Here is an 18981-nt window from a genome sequence, read left to right as displayed (position 1 = left end):
AGAAGGAAGGCCGAATTTTGCATCTGGTTCTAATATTTATAAGATCCAGATTCAGTTTATAGTATGGATACTGGATGATTGTCAGTGTTAGAGGGAAGTTGCTCATCAGAAGTCAAAATACCCGTATTAAATGTAGAACTCTACCAGCGCTACATACTCATAATGGAAAACAGTTAGATCTGCGTAGGGCCCTGTCAGTCTTAATGGCATTAGGCTGTTAGGGTATTTCCTAGATCGTTTGTATTTGATGAAGAAAAAATGAAAGGTTAACATGTTTCCACCTGAAGACTAATTGGATTACTAGTTGTAGTAGACTTTGCTAATATTTAGCTTAAGTAGCCTTTCCAGAAAGACACTCAGCTCACTCCAAGGCCCAAAATACCACAGTTGCGTCTTTGAGGAATATGTTTGTAACAGATGTATGTAGGGCAGCCACTTGGAGTTCAGAACTTGGGTTTTACACACTTTATTCCATTGAACATCACAGTGTGATGCTCATTTTGGGAGGGCTATTTTATAGTCATTTAGACTCCCAGCACCCACCTCTATCAAGTTTGATCGCTGAGAGTCCCCATCAGTGGCGTATGTGTGAACTCCGAGAAGAATACTAACTTTGGTTCTTTGAGATGTGCTGTCCACAAGCTGTTGTCCTTTCCCACTAATAGAGTGTCTTATAACAGCTGGATTTTGTATTGGTGAAGGAACTAAAGGATTGTTGGGGTTGCCCTGCCCATTATGCCTTTGTTGGGAGCACAAGGATGTTCAAGGTAAGGGACAATCCCCAATAGGCACTCCTGGTCCAAAAAAATCCAAAATTGAGTGCACTGGTTCATGCGTACCATCCTTGACATATAGATATAGCCAGCATATCTCAATAAGGTAAATAACCATTTCATCATATGACTATAATGTTTTCCAGAGATTTTGACATTCATTCCTGCGTGGCAGATAACTTTTGTTCAGGCTTAATGTTACAGAGAAATGTATTATAAAGCCAGATTGTGCCTATCCCATACACAAGATAGGGCATGCAGGGCTTGAACTGGAAAACAAATGGCTATTCTTCTAAGTGCCATCTGTTTGAAATGCCAAAATAAGACATCCTTCCATAGAAGCTACTTATTGGTGTGGCTTCGATGACCTTTGGGCTACATTTTTTTTGGGGGGGTGGGGGTGTCAGACAAGGATGCTCTTTAGGCTCAGCTCACCATCAGTAAGGCATGTTGGAGCTTGTATGCCCCAAGACTTTGTGGGTTCTGCTCTCAGTTGGAGGAACCACCTCACTCCCACTCAAAGTTCAGGCACAAATGTAGTACTTATGCTCAGAGTATGAGAACTAGTTTTGGCTAGTGCCTTTAGCGATCCTGTCTTCTGAAAATGGAATGAGGGTGGGAGGAGGATGCAGACCCATTGCCTTATCCTTTTACACTGGCCAGTAATGCTTGCCCCGTCCCTAAATTTGGAGGAAATGTGCTGAATGCTCCTCACGGTTCCCTGAAGGCTGTTGGAAGAAATAAGGTGTATTCCTTGTCCTCTTCTGATTTTGATTTCATATTTCTACATTGCTTTGTTGATTCTCTAAAGTTGACAGTACTATAATCTTATATTACAATAGTTTGCATTGATTCTGAATATATATGAGTAAAAAGAAGTGCTAAGTTTTCTTAGTCACTTTTAAAGTAGAATTTCGCTTTAAAACCTTCCAACATTTTCTTTTGAAATTGTGTAGTATATTGATTTCTCTACCTGATTCTGTGAGGGATTGCTTGCTGAAAAATAGTGATCCAGTCTGTAGGCTAGCCATTTGCTTTTTAAGGTATGTGGTGCTCTTGGAGACGTTATAGTCTTGCATACAAATTTCAAAACATCAAATAAGAAAATTTCTTTAGCCTACGTTCAGTCAGGTAAAAATAATTAAAATACATTATTTTTTTTGCCTTTAAACTAGTTTTATAGCATGTCCAATATATGCAAAACTGGAAAAAAACATTTTTGTATCCTACAGTGGGGGCATCAGATGTGACTTGCAACCTTTTGCTACTGAAAAGTTTATGAACATAATTTTGCTTTATTTAAAAAAGCTACAATAAAATTCAATACAGAATTAACTTACATGAATTTTATAGGGTATTTTTAAATATTACATTTTCCCCCAAATGTCAAGAACTACTAGAGTAGGATAATGCTAAATATATAATGCTAGCTATATTAAATTATTTTCTTTCTTCCAGACATACAGTATTCCAAACAAATTACTTTTTTGCAAATATACTTTCAATTTTTCTGATTTTTTTTCTGTTGTAAAACTGTTCACTTCCCAGTTTGTATAGCTTTTGCTTAACTAAGTTTTTTTTCTTAAAGCGAGTATAGATCTAATTTAATGTTATTAGCGGTAGCATCCTTGGAAGATTGATCCTCCTTATTCACAAAACAGATATACAAGGACGTACAAGAAATGAGACAGTAATTTCAGTGCACATCTTGTGTGTTTGCCTATGGTGTTAACATGGCTGCCACTTCTTTATTCTATTCTCACCAACTAAATTTATGCACTGCACATGGCTGAACAGCCATCAAATGGTAACATCTGGTCACTGCTGACCAGAGCAGGGAGCAAGACTTGCACTGGAAATGAAAAGTTTGCCATTCCATTACTTAATCCATTGAGCCGTTCAGTCCTCCATCCTCTCCTTGCCTCTCTACTGTAGGTTTGAACAATTTAGCATAATATAGTGAAAAACGCTTTTCTTAACCCTTTACACCAGTGTATGTTAAAAAGAGCCACAAAACTGGAACACACAGAGAGATGTTATGGTGCAAATATATCTATTTGCTATTTTAAATCTCCAAACTCTTGATCTTTTCATTTTTCACATTTTAAATCCTACTATTGGAGTATTTTTAATGTTATAACCCAGAAATTGTATTTTAAAATTGTTATAAAAACTGTTGATTTATCAATGCACCTCTTTGATTTACCTTTCTGTCCATAGGTGTAAAACAAAGGTGTATCCAGACAACCTTCCTACAACAAGTGTTGTCATTGTGTTTCACAATGAGGCTTGGAGTACACTTTTACGAACTGTCCATAGTGTGATAAATCGGTCGCCACGACACTTGCTGGAAGAAATTGTACTTGTAGATGATGCCAGTGAAAGAGGTAATAGTGTTGTTTTGCTGATTTTCAGATGCTGTCTACATGGCTTCATGACTTACTGCTTTAAGAAATTTAGACTTGACATTGGTTTAGCAAGGATAAGTAATTTTGGGAATATTTGAAAAATCATAGTAATGAAACCAATGCCCACATTTGTTTGTATCTGGAACATTCCACACTGAATATACAGTAAAATCCCACCTATCCACCCATTGCACTCTAGTATTAACATTATAAAGGGCATAGCAGTTCTGGGTATCTTTTTAAAAAAAAAAAAAAAAGGGGGGGGGGCCACTAGACTTGATTTCAAATTCTGTGCAATCTGTAGTACACTTTGCTGTCTAGGGCATTCACAAACCTCTCCAGTAGTGGTTCCCGTAGAAAGGTCCCTGGATCATGGAAGTCCACCATGGGTTATGCTGGGATCTGTCCCTGGAAGCAGGGCCAGGACACACTGGAATGACATTCTGGCACTTTGCCACATGAAGGACGCCATTTTATTCCACATAGCATGATGCATCATGCCTGAGAGGTCATGCTGGCAGGAGCCTGCCGCTGTTTACATTCCAGTAGAACCAGAAACAAAAGGGGTCTGGGTCATTTAATCAGATGCTAACGGGATTCTTGGGGGAAAAAAGTTTGGGAACCACTGTCTTAGAACATGTAAGATTTTTATATGCATCACCTGATCAAATGAACACCAGACAGCTTTCTGCCCTAAAAACCTAAATAACTCAGATATAAACACATGTGTGCACAGGTTAGAGCTAGTTTGAAACTTGACATTTTCATTCCATAAACAAATGTGATATTTCAAAAAAAATAAAATAAAATAAATTGACATTACAAATCAGAACATTTCAATTTCCAAAATTCAGTTTTGGCTCAGCAAAAGCATTGCAGAAAAATTGAAAAGTTTCATTTAGATTTTGACTTTAATATTTCTATTTAGTTTGTGTCTTTAAAATTCTGACTTAATTTTTAAATATCAATATTAAATACTAACATATCAAATATAGTTTAATTGAATGATATAGTTTTGTCGTGATAAAGCTATGCATAATTTATATCAGTCACTGTTGGAAAAAAAAAAGATTTCATGCTGTGGTCACAGTGACCTTGCTACCATTCATTAACAGTTTGTTAGCTTTGACATAGTTCTGTTTTGAAACAGGACTAGGTCAAAGCAAACTAACATACTGATAATGTGTGGCAGCAGGGTCTATATAAATGGCAAAATTCGTAGTTATGTGATGGTGACCACAATGACACAATTGTATCCTTAAGAATTGGTGATTGGTATTGTAATTGATGAATATAAAAACAAAATACTAAATATAAACCTAAAATAAAAAACCTCCATCTAGTTGAGGATTTTCTCCAATATTAAGTGTCTTTATGCATATGAAAAGTGAGAGAGAAGCCATGTGTGTGTGTAATATCTATTAACTAGTTGTTTGATTGTCTTGTCATCTGTTATCTTCATTTGTATAACCAATGAAGATTGTTTCCATAACTTGGGGATGTTGCAGCAATGCCAGAGATTGCTCATTAGGTAGAGGATAGTGAATGCAAAGGATGACACATTAAGCAGGTGAATAGCTAGAGAGGACATCAACATGAACTTTTGAAGGCCATCCTTAGAGCCACTGAATCTAATCTCAGAGTCAGAATATTAGCTGAATTGAAGGAAAGCATGCATGAAAATGAAGCAAAAAGGCAGTGAAGTAGTCTGAATAGTGGTTATGGTCTAGAGATTCAGTATGACTCTCTGCCATTGCATGGAACAATATGGATGTCTGGGAATTAAAAGTATTAAACTGAGAAATAACATAGGACAAATGAAGAGAGAACAATCATGCACAAAAGCAAATTTCACTATATTCCTGCAGAAAAACTTGCTTGATCAGAACTACTTTTTAAAATGTTTTCTAGTCAAGTGAAACTCGTCTCTGCTAGCCATGAATTTGTTTTTCTTACTGTTGCAGTCTAACTAGGATGCAAATATATAGTCAGTGGTGTACTTAAATATTGACTTTCTTGTTTACTGATGAAGCTTTCTCTGTACCAAGCAGAATGTGCAGCAGAGCCTATTTCAAGTTGAAACCCAATCATATATTGGAGAATGTACTAGTACAAGAAGTTCCAAGGTAATTGGAACCTCAAACTTTCCAAGAAACACACAATCGGATTCATTTATACCAGTCGTGGGCAACCTGCAACCCATCAGGGTAAGCTGATTGCGGGCCTCGAGACATTTTGCAGATGTTGACCATTCGCAGGCACAGTCCCCACAGCTCACAGTGGCCGCGGTTTGCCACTCCCAGCCAATGGGAGCTGCAGGAAGCGGCAGTCGGCCCGCCACTTCCCGCAGCTCCTATTGGCTGACGATGGTGAACCGCGGCCACTATGAGCTGTGGGAGGCTGTTCCTGTGGACGGTCAATGTCTGCAAAATGTCTCGCGGTCTGCAGTTAGCTTACCCTGATGGTTGCATGCAGGCCACAGATTGCCCTCCACTGCTTTAGACATTTGGAACTAATGTCATGGTGCCCAGGTTAACTGTACCTCTCTGCCTTCCTGGCCCCTTCAGATGCCACCCTCCCTTTCAGGTCTCAGTTTTCTTGCAGTTGCCTCTCCTGGGATGGAATGATACAATTCTCAGACCAGGTATTGGGTTGCAGCTCTATCAACCTAGATTGCCTCAACAGGATCTGATTTATGTCCAGTACCTGCAAGTCTATTCCTTCCTCCAGCAGTAATAGTGGTCAGCAGTGACAACAGCATCCTTAAAACAAAGTATTATTTATTTAGAACAAAAGCATTTAAGATAAGAACAGTTCTTAAAACAGACATCTGATTTTACCAGATAGCCATGAGGAAGGTTGTTAGTTATCCTGTGGAATGGTCTAAGTTTCCTGTAAACCCCTTCCCTCTCCCAAGATCACTACAGTCTGGTTGGCACAGTCTTTCCCATAAGTCATAAAACCATTTCTCCCCCATGCAGCAGGGAGAGCCCCATTTAAAAACTAAGTCTTTTTGATCTTGAATTTCCCAGCCTGGCAAAAGATCCTTGTAGATAGGCTGTAAAGTCCTTGAAGCTGATGGCTTTGCCAATTGTCTTTCAAGTGTGTGCTGGGATTTTCTTATCTGGAGCCATTGTCTTTCTGTTGGTTCTTCCTACAGCGCTTATCAAGCTAGACCAATGCATTCATATAGGAAACTTTTTTATAACAAAATACCCAATAACTTGCCCTTAGTGACCGAGTCACGTACAGTGTTCATAACATCATTATATTACTGTATTCTTAAATTACATAGTAATTCCATGTCCTTCACATACACTTTTCTTCTTCATTTGTCACATTTTGTAATTCTTAGTTTTTAACAATGTAAGCACACAAATTTAAACATAAAACTAAAATGAAAAAATACATTAAAATATGTATAATAAAATTTCAAAATGAAAAGTCCTTAAAAATCAGAACATTCTGTTCTTACAAAGTTTTTAAAAAACATTTCATTGAAATTAACCTGTTCTCATGGGACATTTCAGTTTTGACTAAATGGCTTTCTCTGATTTAAAAAAAAATGTTCTGTCAACATTTTTGACTAATTGTGGCACAGGTAAACTAACTTTATAATTAACTACCTTGATTCCTGAATTGTGTGAGAGGGTGATGGTTGAAAAGAGTTTTTCATAATTGGCTCCTGATTAAATTAATAAAATATATTCTCTGTAAGGTATAAGACTTGGATTTTTCACATAAATATGTATTGAACTATTACAATAGTGTAAGGAAAAAATAAGCAATATGTATATGGGGTTGCAGAAAAAAATGCATGTATTGGAAGAATAGTACATGACAGGCATGACCTTTGACACTGTCCTCAGAACTGTTAGCTCTGCCTCTTCAACACCTGCCTCCACATTGCTTGGAAGTCATGTGTTGTGGAGTACCCTTAGACACAAAAACTCAAAAGAGATATTACTTATACAATAACTGGAATTTTTGCAGATGTTTTGCTGTGTGTCCCATCGCATTGTGCCTTACAGATGTGCTCTGTCTTCTGTCCTTTTTCCCCCTCTCCTGCAGAGCCTTCTTGGGTTTTGTAGTTGAGAAGGAACTGGAGTGGCGGCTGTTCCATCCTTCCCTATATACTCTGTCACCAGAATACGAGGATTAATAGATCACAGGTGTGGATCATAGATGTTGCTGACTTAAAAGCTCCAATCAGGAGCACACAGGCATGCACGCATCCTGTGGTGGAGCATCCCTAGGGACAAAACTTCTCAAAGAGCTGTAGTTACTGTACAAGTTAGCTCTTCATTCACTTTAGTTAAATAGTGCATTGTCTAAATTGCACATAAATTATTGTATGTATTTGAGATATCTCTGAAAAATTATCAGTGTAGTAGCTCAGACAAATGATAAAATTTCAACACCTTTAGCTCAATTAATCTCCCTTTCCTCCTCCTCCTCCTCCTGTTTTTTCTTTTTGTAGTTGTTCCTTAGAACAGATCAAATCTGGATTCTAATTTGAATATATTACAGTAGAGATTATTTTAGGGGTAAACTTTCCAAATTAATTAGAATATGTATGTACAAATTTAACATAAGCTTGCATTTTCATCTTTAATGATATTCACTATTTCATCTTTCAAAAACATCTTAACTGGCACTATTTTGGAATAGTGATACAGGTCAATCATGGAGAGCCAGTTTTAATTGTGGCCTGGAAATGGTGAGGAATGACTTGTAAACACTGTGGCAAACTAATATAGGAGTATTATTTCCCTTACTTTTGCTGTTCTAGATAATGTCATATCTTTTCAATTTTAATGGAAGGGGGGGGTCATTCAACCCCATTTTAAAATTAGAAACTCCTTTAAAAGCCTAAACTCTTTTGAAGTCAGCATTTTTCTGTTTTTTATGAAAAGCAGAACACTTGTGTACCCTTTGTAACCAAAAGGAAACTTATGTTTCAGATGTTGAGGCTTAAACTTCTAAAGTAGTTTCTAATTTGGTCTAGAGCAGGGGTTCCCAAAGTTGGTTCCCGGCTTGTTCAGGGTAAGCCCCTGGTGGCGGCTCACAGCCCCCAGTGGCCGCGGTTCGCCGTTCCCAGCCAATGGGAACTGTGGAAAGCAGCGCAGGCTGGGCCACCGCTTCCCGCGACTCCCATTGGCTGAGAATGGTGGAAAGCGGTGGCCTAGCCTGCGCCGCTCTCCGCAGCTCCCATTGGCTGGGAACAGCGAACCATGGCCACTGGGAGCTGTGAGCAGCCGTACATGTGGACACTCAGGTAAACAAAAAGTGTCTCGTGGCCCACGGGGGCTTATCTTGAAGAAGCTGTGAACCAACTTTGGGAACCCCTGGTTAAAGTGATACAGTATTCATAATTTGAGACCACTAAAATATATTTCACTTGCAGTTTTTTGTCAGCTATTGAGAAGTTTTCTTGCCACTCCTCCACCATCCAAACAGGTCTGTTTGATTTCATGGGAAACATTATATTAAATTAGTGAAGGCTATGAGACACAATATTTGAAAGCATAAAGGTTTTTACACATGCTGGTTAAGTATTCTGTTGTATTGAAATAAGCCTTTTTTTAAAAGGAGATGTTCGTCCTAGCTAAGTAGTGTATTTCAAATTCTAGTATGAGACAATTTAATTAGAATAGAGTAAGCAGTCAGTCTTGCCTGGAGCCTGTTGTGTGCCTGCCAGTCTCTGCTCGTAGCAAAGTGAATTTGCATAATATCATAATTTTGTTTACGCTGGAAAGAGAAGCATTAGGGGAACATGTTATTTTTGCATCTTTAGCTACTGAACAAAATTATGAAGCATTATTAATTTTATATATATGACTATTGATGTCTTTTTTTTTATATGTAACATTTTGCCAGCAAGTAACCAATTAAAAAGAGGATCCTGATGTCCTGCGATGGTCCAAAAGCTGTCTTGCAGGATCCAAGTACCAACCACAGAGCAGACTATTAAGAACCAGGGCACAACCCCCAAATTGGTTGATTCTGTATTTAGATTTCACGAACCAGTTGTCAAGTGTTCACTCGTCAAGCACTGTAACAGCTTTAATATGGAGTCAGACAGTCCCCTGGGGTACTCTGATCTGTCTCATCACCCAAGTAAGTCTGGTTTTGTGATAGATGGTCCCTTACACCAAGGATCACAGCAATATTCAGGTTACTCCCAGTCCCAAAGGACCAGTTACTTATCCCAGTCAGTTGCACTTCAGATCTCACACCAATGACCAGGAATGTAGGCAATTCCATGTAACTATCTAAAGATTTATTATATAGGGAAAGGAAACAAGTATTATTTACAGGGTTAAAGTAGGTAAGCATATATACACACATGAGTTCCAAACTTCAGTTTCAAAAAGTAATAGAAGCTTCTATAGCAAACAAGCTCTATATGTTCTTTAGGGCTAACCCAGACTAAGCACTGTGGTCTAGTGCTTATGGCTAGTAATTCTTGCCCCCAGAGTCCAAGCAGCATAAAGATACAGTTCCCACACACGTCCCTCCTTCCGCTCTAAGCTGCAGACTCAGCTGATGGGAGGAATTTACTTGCATGACTCATCTTCATGGGCAGGGGAGAGTAAACAGACTTTTTTGTCCTTTTTAATGTTCCACACTAGTCTATCTGGTGTTGATGGGCCTTCTGTGATGGGCAGGGACATAACATTTTCTGTTGTAAACCAGCATTTCACACTAATTAATGCCTCTCACCTGTCTGGTGATTTATACAGTTACAGAGAACCACAATGCAAATACTCAAATATTATCTTGCAGTATGAGATACAGATGTTATAAATGAGATTAATGCATGCAGCAATTTACAAGCATTCCATAAAGTCTAAAGACATTCTTATAATTCTAATATCTATTTTAACAATACTAACACACAGCTATGTATTTGGAGTGTAGACTTGGGGACCTTTGCGTGAGCTGGCACCTAGTCTGTCAGCGTTGCAGCTGAGTTAATTAGTCCCTCTGTACTATGAACTAGGTCAGCACTGGATGACTGCAGGTCACATCAAGAGGGAATGCGCTAGCAAGGATCAGAGAAGAAACCAGGTGAAACCGCGCTAGCTAGCTAAATATACACAGAAAAAACGTTCAGACCTTTAAAAAGAGATGTCAGTCTTACTTCCATTTATTATGAGCCACTGTGGCAGGGCCATTGCACAGAGTTATTGAACTATTTATTTCAACTTTTAAATGACTGCATAAGAATGACCATACTGGGTCACACCAAAGGTCCATCTAGCCCAGTATCCTATCTTCCAACAGTGGTCAATGCCAGGTGCCCCAGAGGGAATGAACAGAACAGGTAATCAAGTTATCCGTGCCTTTACGCCCATTCACAGCTTCTGGCAAACAGAGGCTAGAGACACCGTCCCTGCCCATCCTGGCTATTAGCCATTAATGGGCCTATTCTCCTTGAACTTCATAAGTTCTTTTGTGAACCGTTTTATAGTGTTCGCTTTCACAACATGCTTTGGGAAGGATTCCATGTGTTTGCCTTGCAGTGTGTGAAAAAATAGTTCCTTTTGTTTGTTTTAAACCCACTGCCTATTAATTTCATTTGGTGACCCCTAAGTTACTGTGTTATGAGGAGGAGTAAATAACACTTTCTTATTTACTTTCTCCACACCAGTCATGATTTTATAGACCTCTATCATATCCCCCCTTGTCATCTCTTCCAAGCTGATAAGTCCCAGTCTTATTAATCTCTCCTCAGACGGAAGCAGTTTCATGCCCCTAATCATTTTTGTTGCCCTTTTCTGAATTCCAGTATATATTTTTTGAGATGGGGTGACCACATCTGCACACACTACTCAAGTTGTGGGTGTACTGTGGATTTATACAGAGGCAATATGATATTTTCTGTCTTATTATCTATCCCTTTCTTAATGATTCCCAACACTTTTGACTGCTACTGCACATTGAGTTGATGTTTTCAGAGAACTATCCACAATGAGTCTGAGATTTCTGTTGAGTGGTAACAGCTAATTTAAGACCCCAGCATGTTATATGTATAGTTGGGATTATGTTTTCCAATGTGCATTACTTTGCATTTATCAACATTGAATTTCATCTGCCATTTTGTTGCCCAGTCACCCAGTTTTGTGAGATTCTTTTGTAGCTCTTCGCAGTCTGTCTGGGACTTAACTATCTTGACTACTTCTGTATCATCTGCAAATCACTGTTTACTCCTTTTTCCAGATCATTTATGAATAAGGTGAATAGGACTGGTCCCAGTACTGATTTCTAGAGGGTTACCACTCTTTACCCCTCTCCATTCTGAAAACTGACCATTTATTCCTACACTTTTTCTATCTTTTAACCAGTTACCAATTCATGAGAGGACCTTCCCTTTTATCCCATGACAGCTTACTTTACTTAAGAGCCTCTGATTAGGGACGTTGTCAAAAGCTTTCTGAAAATCTAAGTACACTGTATCACTGGATCCTCCTTGTCCTCATGCATGTTGACCCCCTCAAAGAATGCTAGTAAATAGGTGAGGCATAATTTCCCTTTATAAAAACCATGTTAACTCTTCCCCAACGAATTATGTTCATCTATGTGTCTGACAATTCTGTTTTTATAATTTCAACCAGTTTGCCCAATACTGAAGTCAGGGTTACTGGCCTGTAATTGCCAGGATTGCCTCTAGAGTCTTTTTAAAAAATTGGCATCTCGTTAGCTGTCTTCCACTTCTGAAAAGTTGCTGACCCCGGGGCTAGATCATTGGGCTCAGTGGGTAGTGAGCAATGGTTCCATGTCTAGTTGTCAGCCGGTATCAAGTGGAGTCCCCCAAGGGTTGGTCCTGGGGCCGGTTTTGTTCAATATCTTCATTAATGATCTGGAGGATGGCGTGGACTGCACTCTCGACAAGTTTGCAGCCGACACTAAACTAGGAGGAGTGGTAGATATGCTGGAGGCAGGCATAGGATGCAGAGGGACCTAGACAAATTCAAGGATTGGGCCAAAAGAAACCTGATGAGGTTCAACAAGGACAAGTGCAGAGTCCTGCACTTAGGATGGAGGAATCCCATTCACTGTTAGACTAGGGACCGAATGGCTAGGAAGCAGTTGTGCAGGAAAGGACCTAGGGGTTACAGTGGACGAGAAGCTAGATATGAGTCAACAGTGTGCCCTTGTTGCCAAGAAGGCTAACGGCATTTTGGGCTGTATAAGTAGGGGCATTGCCAGCAGAGCGAGGGCCGTGATCATTCCCCTCTATTCGACATTTATGAGGCCTCATCTGGAGTACTGTCCAGTTTTGGGCCCCACAGTACAAGAAGGATGTGGAAAAATTGGAAAGAGTCCAACGGAGGGCAACAAAAATGCTTAGGGGACTGGAGCACATGACTTATGAGGAGAGGCTGGAGGAACTGGGATTGTTTAGTCTGCAGAAGAGAAGAATGAGGGGGTATTTGATAGCTGCTTTCAACTACCTGAAAGGGGGTTCCGAAGAGGATGGATCTAGACTGTTCTCAGTGGTAGCAGATGACAGAACAAGGAGTAATGGTTTCAAGTTGCAGTGGGGGAGGTTTAGGTTGGATATTGGGAAAAACTTTTTCACTCAGAGTGGTGAAGCACTGGAATGGGTTACCTTGGGAGTTGGTGGGAATCTCCTTCCTTAGAGGTTTTTAAGGTCAGGCTTGACAAAGCCTTGGTTGGGATGATTTAGTTGGGAATTGGTCCTGCTTTGAGCAGGGGACTGGACTAGATGACCTCCTGAGGTCTTCCAACCCTGATATTCTATGATTCTATGTGCTCCTCTGCACCTGTCGGTCTTCCCCTAGCCCTTAGTTTAAAAACTGCTCTAGAATGTCTTTAATTTTAAGTGCCAGCAATCTGGTTCCATTTTGGTTTAGGTGGAGCCCATCCTTCCTGTATAGGCTCCCCTGTTCCTAAACATTTTCCCAGTTCCTAATAAATCTAAACTCCTCCTCCCTACACCGTTATCACATCCACACATTGAGACCCTGCAGTTCTGCCTGTCTAGCTGGCCCTGCACATGGAAGTGGAAGCATTTCAGAGAATGCTACCATGGAGGTCCTGGACTTCAATCTCTTACCTAGCAGCCTAAATTTGGCCTCTAGGACCTCTCTTCTATTCTTCCCTATGTCATTGGCACCTACATGTACCACAACCACCGGCTCCTCACCAGCATTACACACAAGTCTATCTAGATGTCTCAAGAGAATCTGCAACCTTTGCACCAGGAAGGCAAGTAACCATGCGGTTCTTCTGGTCATAGCAAATCCAGCTATCTGTGTTTCTAATGATAGACTCCCCCATAACTATTACCTGTCTTCCTAATCATTGCAGTTTATATTTATACAATAGGTAACTGACAATTAGGGCTGTTAAGCAATTTAAAAAATTAATCGCAATTAATCATGCGATTAATTGTACTGTTAAACTATAATGGAATACTATTTAAATATTTTTGGATGTTTTCTGCATTTTCAAATGTATTGATTTAAATTGCAACACAGAATACAAAGTGTACCATGCTCACTTTATATTTATTTTTATTACAAATATTTACACTTTAAAAAACAAATATTTTTTAATTCACATAATAGAAGCACTGTAGTGCAATCTCTTTATCATGAAAGTTGAATTTAAAAATGTGGAATTAGGTACAAAAAATAACTGCACTCAAAAACAAAATGTAAAACTTTAGAGCCTACAAATCTGCTCAGTCCTACTTCTTGTTCAGCTAATCGCTGAAACAAGTTTGTTTACAATTGCAGAAGATAATGCTGCTCTCTCCTTGCTTACAAAGTCACCTGAAAGTGAGAACGGATGTTCACATGGCACTGTTGTAGTCAGCGTCACAACATATTTACGTGCCAGATGTGCTGAAGATTCATATGTTCCTTTATGCTTCAACCACCATTCCAGACATCATGCATCCACGCTGATGATAGGTTCTGCTTGATAACGATCCAAACTGACACATGTTCATTTTCATTATCTGAGTCAGATACCACCAGCAGAAGGTTGATTTTCTTTAGATTCTGTAGCTTCTGCATCAGAGTGTTGCTCGTTTAAGAATTTTGAAAGCATGCTCCACACCTCATCCCTCTCAGATTTTGGAAGGCACTTCAGATTCTTAAACTTTAGGTTGAGTGCTGTAGCTATCTTTAGAAATCTCACACTGATACCTTCTTTGTGTTATGTCAAATCTGCAGTGGAAGTGTTCTTAAAATGAATAAGGTGCTGGGTCATCATCCGAGACTGCTATAACATGAAATATATGGCAGAATGCAGGTAAAACAGAGCAGAAGTCATACAGTTCTCCCAGAAAGAGTTCAGTCAATAAGTAATTTAATGCATTTTTTTAATGAGCATCATCAGCATGGAAGCATGTTCTCTGGAATGGTGACCGAAGCATGAAGGGGCATACAGATGTTTAGCATACTGGCACGTAAATACCTTGCAATGCCAGGTATAAAAGTGCCATGCGAATGTCGGTTCTCACTTTCAGGTGATGATGTAAATAAGAAGGGGGCAGCATTATCTCCTGTAAATGTAAACAAACTTGTTTGTTTTTGCAATTGGCTGAACAAGAAGTAGGACTGAGTGGACTTGTAGGCTCTAAAGTTTTACTTTGTTCTGTTTTTGAGTGCATGTAGGTAAGCAAAAAAATCTAGATTTGTAAATTACACATTCACATTAAAGAGATCACACTACGGTACTTGTATGAGATGAATTGAAAAAGTGTTTTATTTTACAATTCAAATATGTCTAATAAAAATAATATAAAGGGAGCACTTTGTATTCTGTGTTCTAATTTAAATCAATATATTTAAAAATGTAGAAAAACACCCAAAAATATTTAATAAATTTCAACTGGTATTCTACGGTTTGAAAGTGCAATTAAAACTGTGATTAATCACAATTTTTTGAGTTAATTGCACAAATTAACTGTGATTAATCGACAGCCCTACTAACAATCTCAAGCTAATTTCAATTTGGGGCAGCAGTACTTGAAATTTCCCGAAGAATGTTTAATAGTTTAACTATTTCTTATATGCATATTTTTTTTTCTGTTTATTTAGTGTAGTGCAAGTTTTTTGTTGCAGGTTCATGGAAAATAATATGAATATCTTGTCTGAAGCTTGAGTGGGATGAATTTTAATCTTTCCATTCAGAAAGTATTTATCCTTAATTTGAATGCAAATATTTGCAGATTTAGTAATTGTCTACAAGATTTGCATGTAAGTTTTCTCTACTCCAGTTTTTGTACTTGATTTAATTTATTTTTCCTTCTGCCTCAGCCTTCTTTTTTGGTATTTCCAGAAGATGCTCTGTTCAACTAAACCACTTTGTGTAAAAAGTTGAAATACCATACACTTACCTAATTTTGTAATTTGGTGTGCCAAGTGCATATATGTTTTTAGTTAAGTCCAACAGGAAAATAAATTCAACCAAACCAAAAATTATGAGCCAAAACGTATTGTAAATTATCATTACCCTAAATCTGGGTTTTTAAAAATTTGTTACTGAAATGTTAACTGTCACCAAAAAAAATAAGTCTCTGCTGCTTGGAATGCATACCAACTGAGCTAAAAATGTATTTGTCTCTTTATGCATATAGATCACTTTTTAAAAACAGTGTATTCTTTATAATCTGTTGAGCACTTTAAGGAAAAATTCTGTAGAATTTAATAAAAATACAAAAGATAGGTTTCTCTAGAAATTAGTCTTGAAAACCAATAGAAATATAGAGATAACATCCTTTCTATATAATCTTTCTATCAATATGTTGAATTCAGTGTTGGGTGACCAGATGTCCCAATTTTATAGGGACAGTCCCGATATTTGGGGCATTTTTTTAAATGTTGGCTCCTATTACCCCCCACCCCCTGTCCTGATTTTTCACACTTGTTGTCTGGTCACCCTAATTCAATGGCATCCATTAGATGCCATACTGCAGTTAGTTTAATATTCCATCAAGTATATATTTTCATTCTTTTTTATTCTTTACCAAAAAACTACAGTACAAGAATGTAAAGATTTCAAAATTAGGTGCTCAAGTTAGAAAATGCCAGAATTAAGATTGCCAGTCAGGCCTCAATTCAGACCTCTATGCATCATGATAGAATTTTGCTGCCTATTGCATAAGAGGTAGTCTGCGACAGAGCCAGGGTAGACCCAGCTTTCCTGGTTTCTAGTCCAATAACTTAACCATAGATGAATATTCTTGCTATCCTTACAGCCCTCTGACTCATTTGCTATCCATCTAGTGCCCTAAATGAAGCAGGAATCCTATTCTTAAAAAAGTACAGTATATGAATATGTAATTAGACTGCATCATAACACGTACGCCTAAGGGGGCCTAATTCAGGTTGTAGTGGCAGCTTAAATTATGGCATTTTGTAACTTTGCATGCTTGACTTTGCAAGCTTACCATTCTTTTAATGTAATGTTTTAATATCACTTCCTATGTTTAAGTAAACTGAAAAAACAAGTCCCACCATAATACATGGATCATTAGCAGGTTTCTACCTAAAAGCTTTAGATCTCCAACACAGACCATTGTCACCTGAGCAAAAGGCATTGTTACTATATAGAGGATAATAGCCCTCTACTGCTATATGAAGCAGTCCCTCGAGAGAGAAGTTGGGTGACTTCATCACATACATCACAGTGACTTACACAACTAATTGCAGAAGAACATTGGCAGTCAGAATTCCTAGGTTCTTTTCCTGACTTCTCTGGAGGGAGGTTTTGAGTCAGGCGGCAAGACACTTCCCTTTTTTCCTTTTATTTCTGAGTAGACCTGCAGTACTACCTAAGGTCTCAATCCATTTAATACTGAGCATAGTGTTTATTGCTATAAACAGTCCCCTTAAAGGTGGTGGAACTGGAAATATTCACAGTAGTGTTTTTACTTTTTGCAAATTAGGCCCCAACTTTGTATCCCTGGCCTCCATTTAAAATACTGTTGCCCTTAGCTAGATAATTTCCAAGAAAGACTCATTTCTCTCTTTTTTTTAGAGCTGGTTGAAAAATGAGGATGTATGTATGTGAGTGAAACATGAATGTTTTTAGTGATTTTTTTCCCCAAATTTCAAAATCAAGATATCATTGAAATTTCAAAATTTGAACAATTTCAACCTGGTTCTATAATTGATTTAAATGGTTAAGGAAAAATTCCATCAACATTTTTCCTGTCTGACGTTCAAAATTCATAGAATTTTTGATCAGATTTATTTTCTGAAAAATAGTAGCTCTTTAATATTTACATGAAGTATATGAACATGCCTTTTACTGTACTGTAAGCAGAACAAGATGGCTCACACTGGATCTTTGCCAGTCCTGGTTGTGTTGTTTTGTTTTTAAAAATGTTGTTTGTTTCTGATAGAGCCTTACCAGTCTCCTGGTATTACACTTGCACGCTTCTGGTCAGCGTCATTGCCACAGTTGATTTAGCTATAAATAGTTAGGCTATTTTCAAAGGTTACAGCAACTACTGAATTTTCCACAGGAAGAACACGTTAATCAATATGACACTCTCCTTCTTTCTCATGAGGTGGCTGGTGTAGGAGGGAAAGAACAGAAATTGAAACCATGGCTTCTACAAAGATCAGAGCGAAGCATTGCCATAAGCCTGACCCTCAGTTCTGTTTGTTTAATGTGTCTGGAAGGGTGCAATTAAATCGAGAGGAGTATATTTGGTTGTGATAAATTTGGCTTATTTAATCTGAATTAATATTTTGTAAGCCGAGCTGTATACTCAAACTAAATACCTTTTGTAAGATATTTTACAGAGAAGTATTATGTTTTCTTGGTTGGTTTGTGCCACTCAGGTTATCCTTTTTTTTCATTCAGTCCCTGTTAGAACATTCTAGCAAAAATTGTCTCTTTGATTTTTCTCTGGAGAAGATAGAGATCTATTTAAAATCTATCCTGCTTGTAGGTTCTTTTGGTATAACACAGCTTTCAAGATCTGTCACATTATAAATGCACTTCTACTTTTTTTCCTTCACTAGATTGTCACTGGAGGGTCAATTAGAGCTCATTCAGTCAAAGCAGTGGCAACAAATGGTAGTCACCCTTAGGTCAGCTCTGCCTCTTGAGATTTGCAAGACAGCCGCTAAGAGTTCATGGCATATTTTGTGCAACATTACACTTCCCATACGTTGTGCAACCTAGTTTATTTTATAGTGGCTCCTTTTTGTAGATTTACTTTCCTACACAAGTAGTAAAACTCTCCACTTTTATTCCAGACACTTGATGTAGCTATAGAATATATTACATTAGATTGCTTATTTACTTGTTTATACGTATACAATAGACTTGAAATCTGCTAATTGTGAACACAGCCAGTTTGTGATTGTGTTCCTACCACTGTTAATCATATTCTTTCTTCCCTGTTCCCTCAACGGTTTGTTCTCCCACTGGTTGCCACACATCCTAAACTAGCTCTTCAGGGTAAGAGACTATCCACCCATGTGCGATTTGGTCCTTTGGCAGCTATTGTAATACAAATAATAATTTTAATTCTGTAAGTGAGTGATAGTCTGCTAGACCTAGTGTATTGCGTTAGTTCCTTTACTTAAGGAGAGCTAGTTGGTTGTTTGACAATTCAAATATTCATTTATGCTTAGATGATTTTGCCTTTTATTTTAGCTGTGAGGAGCTGAAGTGATCAATTAATATGAACACCTTAGGCAGAAACTGAAATTCTAAAGGAAGCAAAAATGAAATTAGTCATGTATTAAATCTGCATGTGAGGAAATTTTCCTTAATTATAGTACCACAGAACCCAT

General features: G+C 38.2%; 1 protein-coding gene and 1 long non-coding RNA gene across 6 annotated transcripts in view; both read left to right on the top strand.

The window, feature by feature from the left end:
• LOC127043770 (uncharacterized) overlaps positions 1 to 18981 on the top strand; it is a 421859-nt gene that overhangs the window by 133394 nt on the left and 269484 nt on the right. The window lies entirely within an intron of this gene.
• Positions 1 to 18981, top strand: part of GALNT1 (polypeptide N-acetylgalactosaminyltransferase 1) — a 206742-nt gene that overhangs the window by 122362 nt on the left and 65399 nt on the right. For all 5 annotated transcript variants that reach the window (XM_050937728.1, XM_050937730.1, XM_050937729.1 and 2 more), the window contains one exon: positions 2994 to 3160. In XM_050937728.1, the coding sequence (XP_050793685.1) occupies positions 2994 to 3160 (167 nt within the window). The remainder of the gene's footprint in view (positions 1 to 2993; positions 3161 to 18981) is intronic.

This window comes from Gopherus flavomarginatus, chromosome 2 (genome assembly GCF_025201925.1).
Source record: "Gopherus flavomarginatus isolate rGopFla2 chromosome 2, rGopFla2.mat.asm, whole genome shotgun sequence".
Taxonomy (NCBI): domain Eukaryota; kingdom Metazoa; phylum Chordata; order Testudines; family Testudinidae; genus Gopherus; species Gopherus flavomarginatus.
The sequence above is the reverse complement of the archived record's forward strand: the minus strand, read 5'-3'. Positions and strand labels throughout refer to the sequence as shown.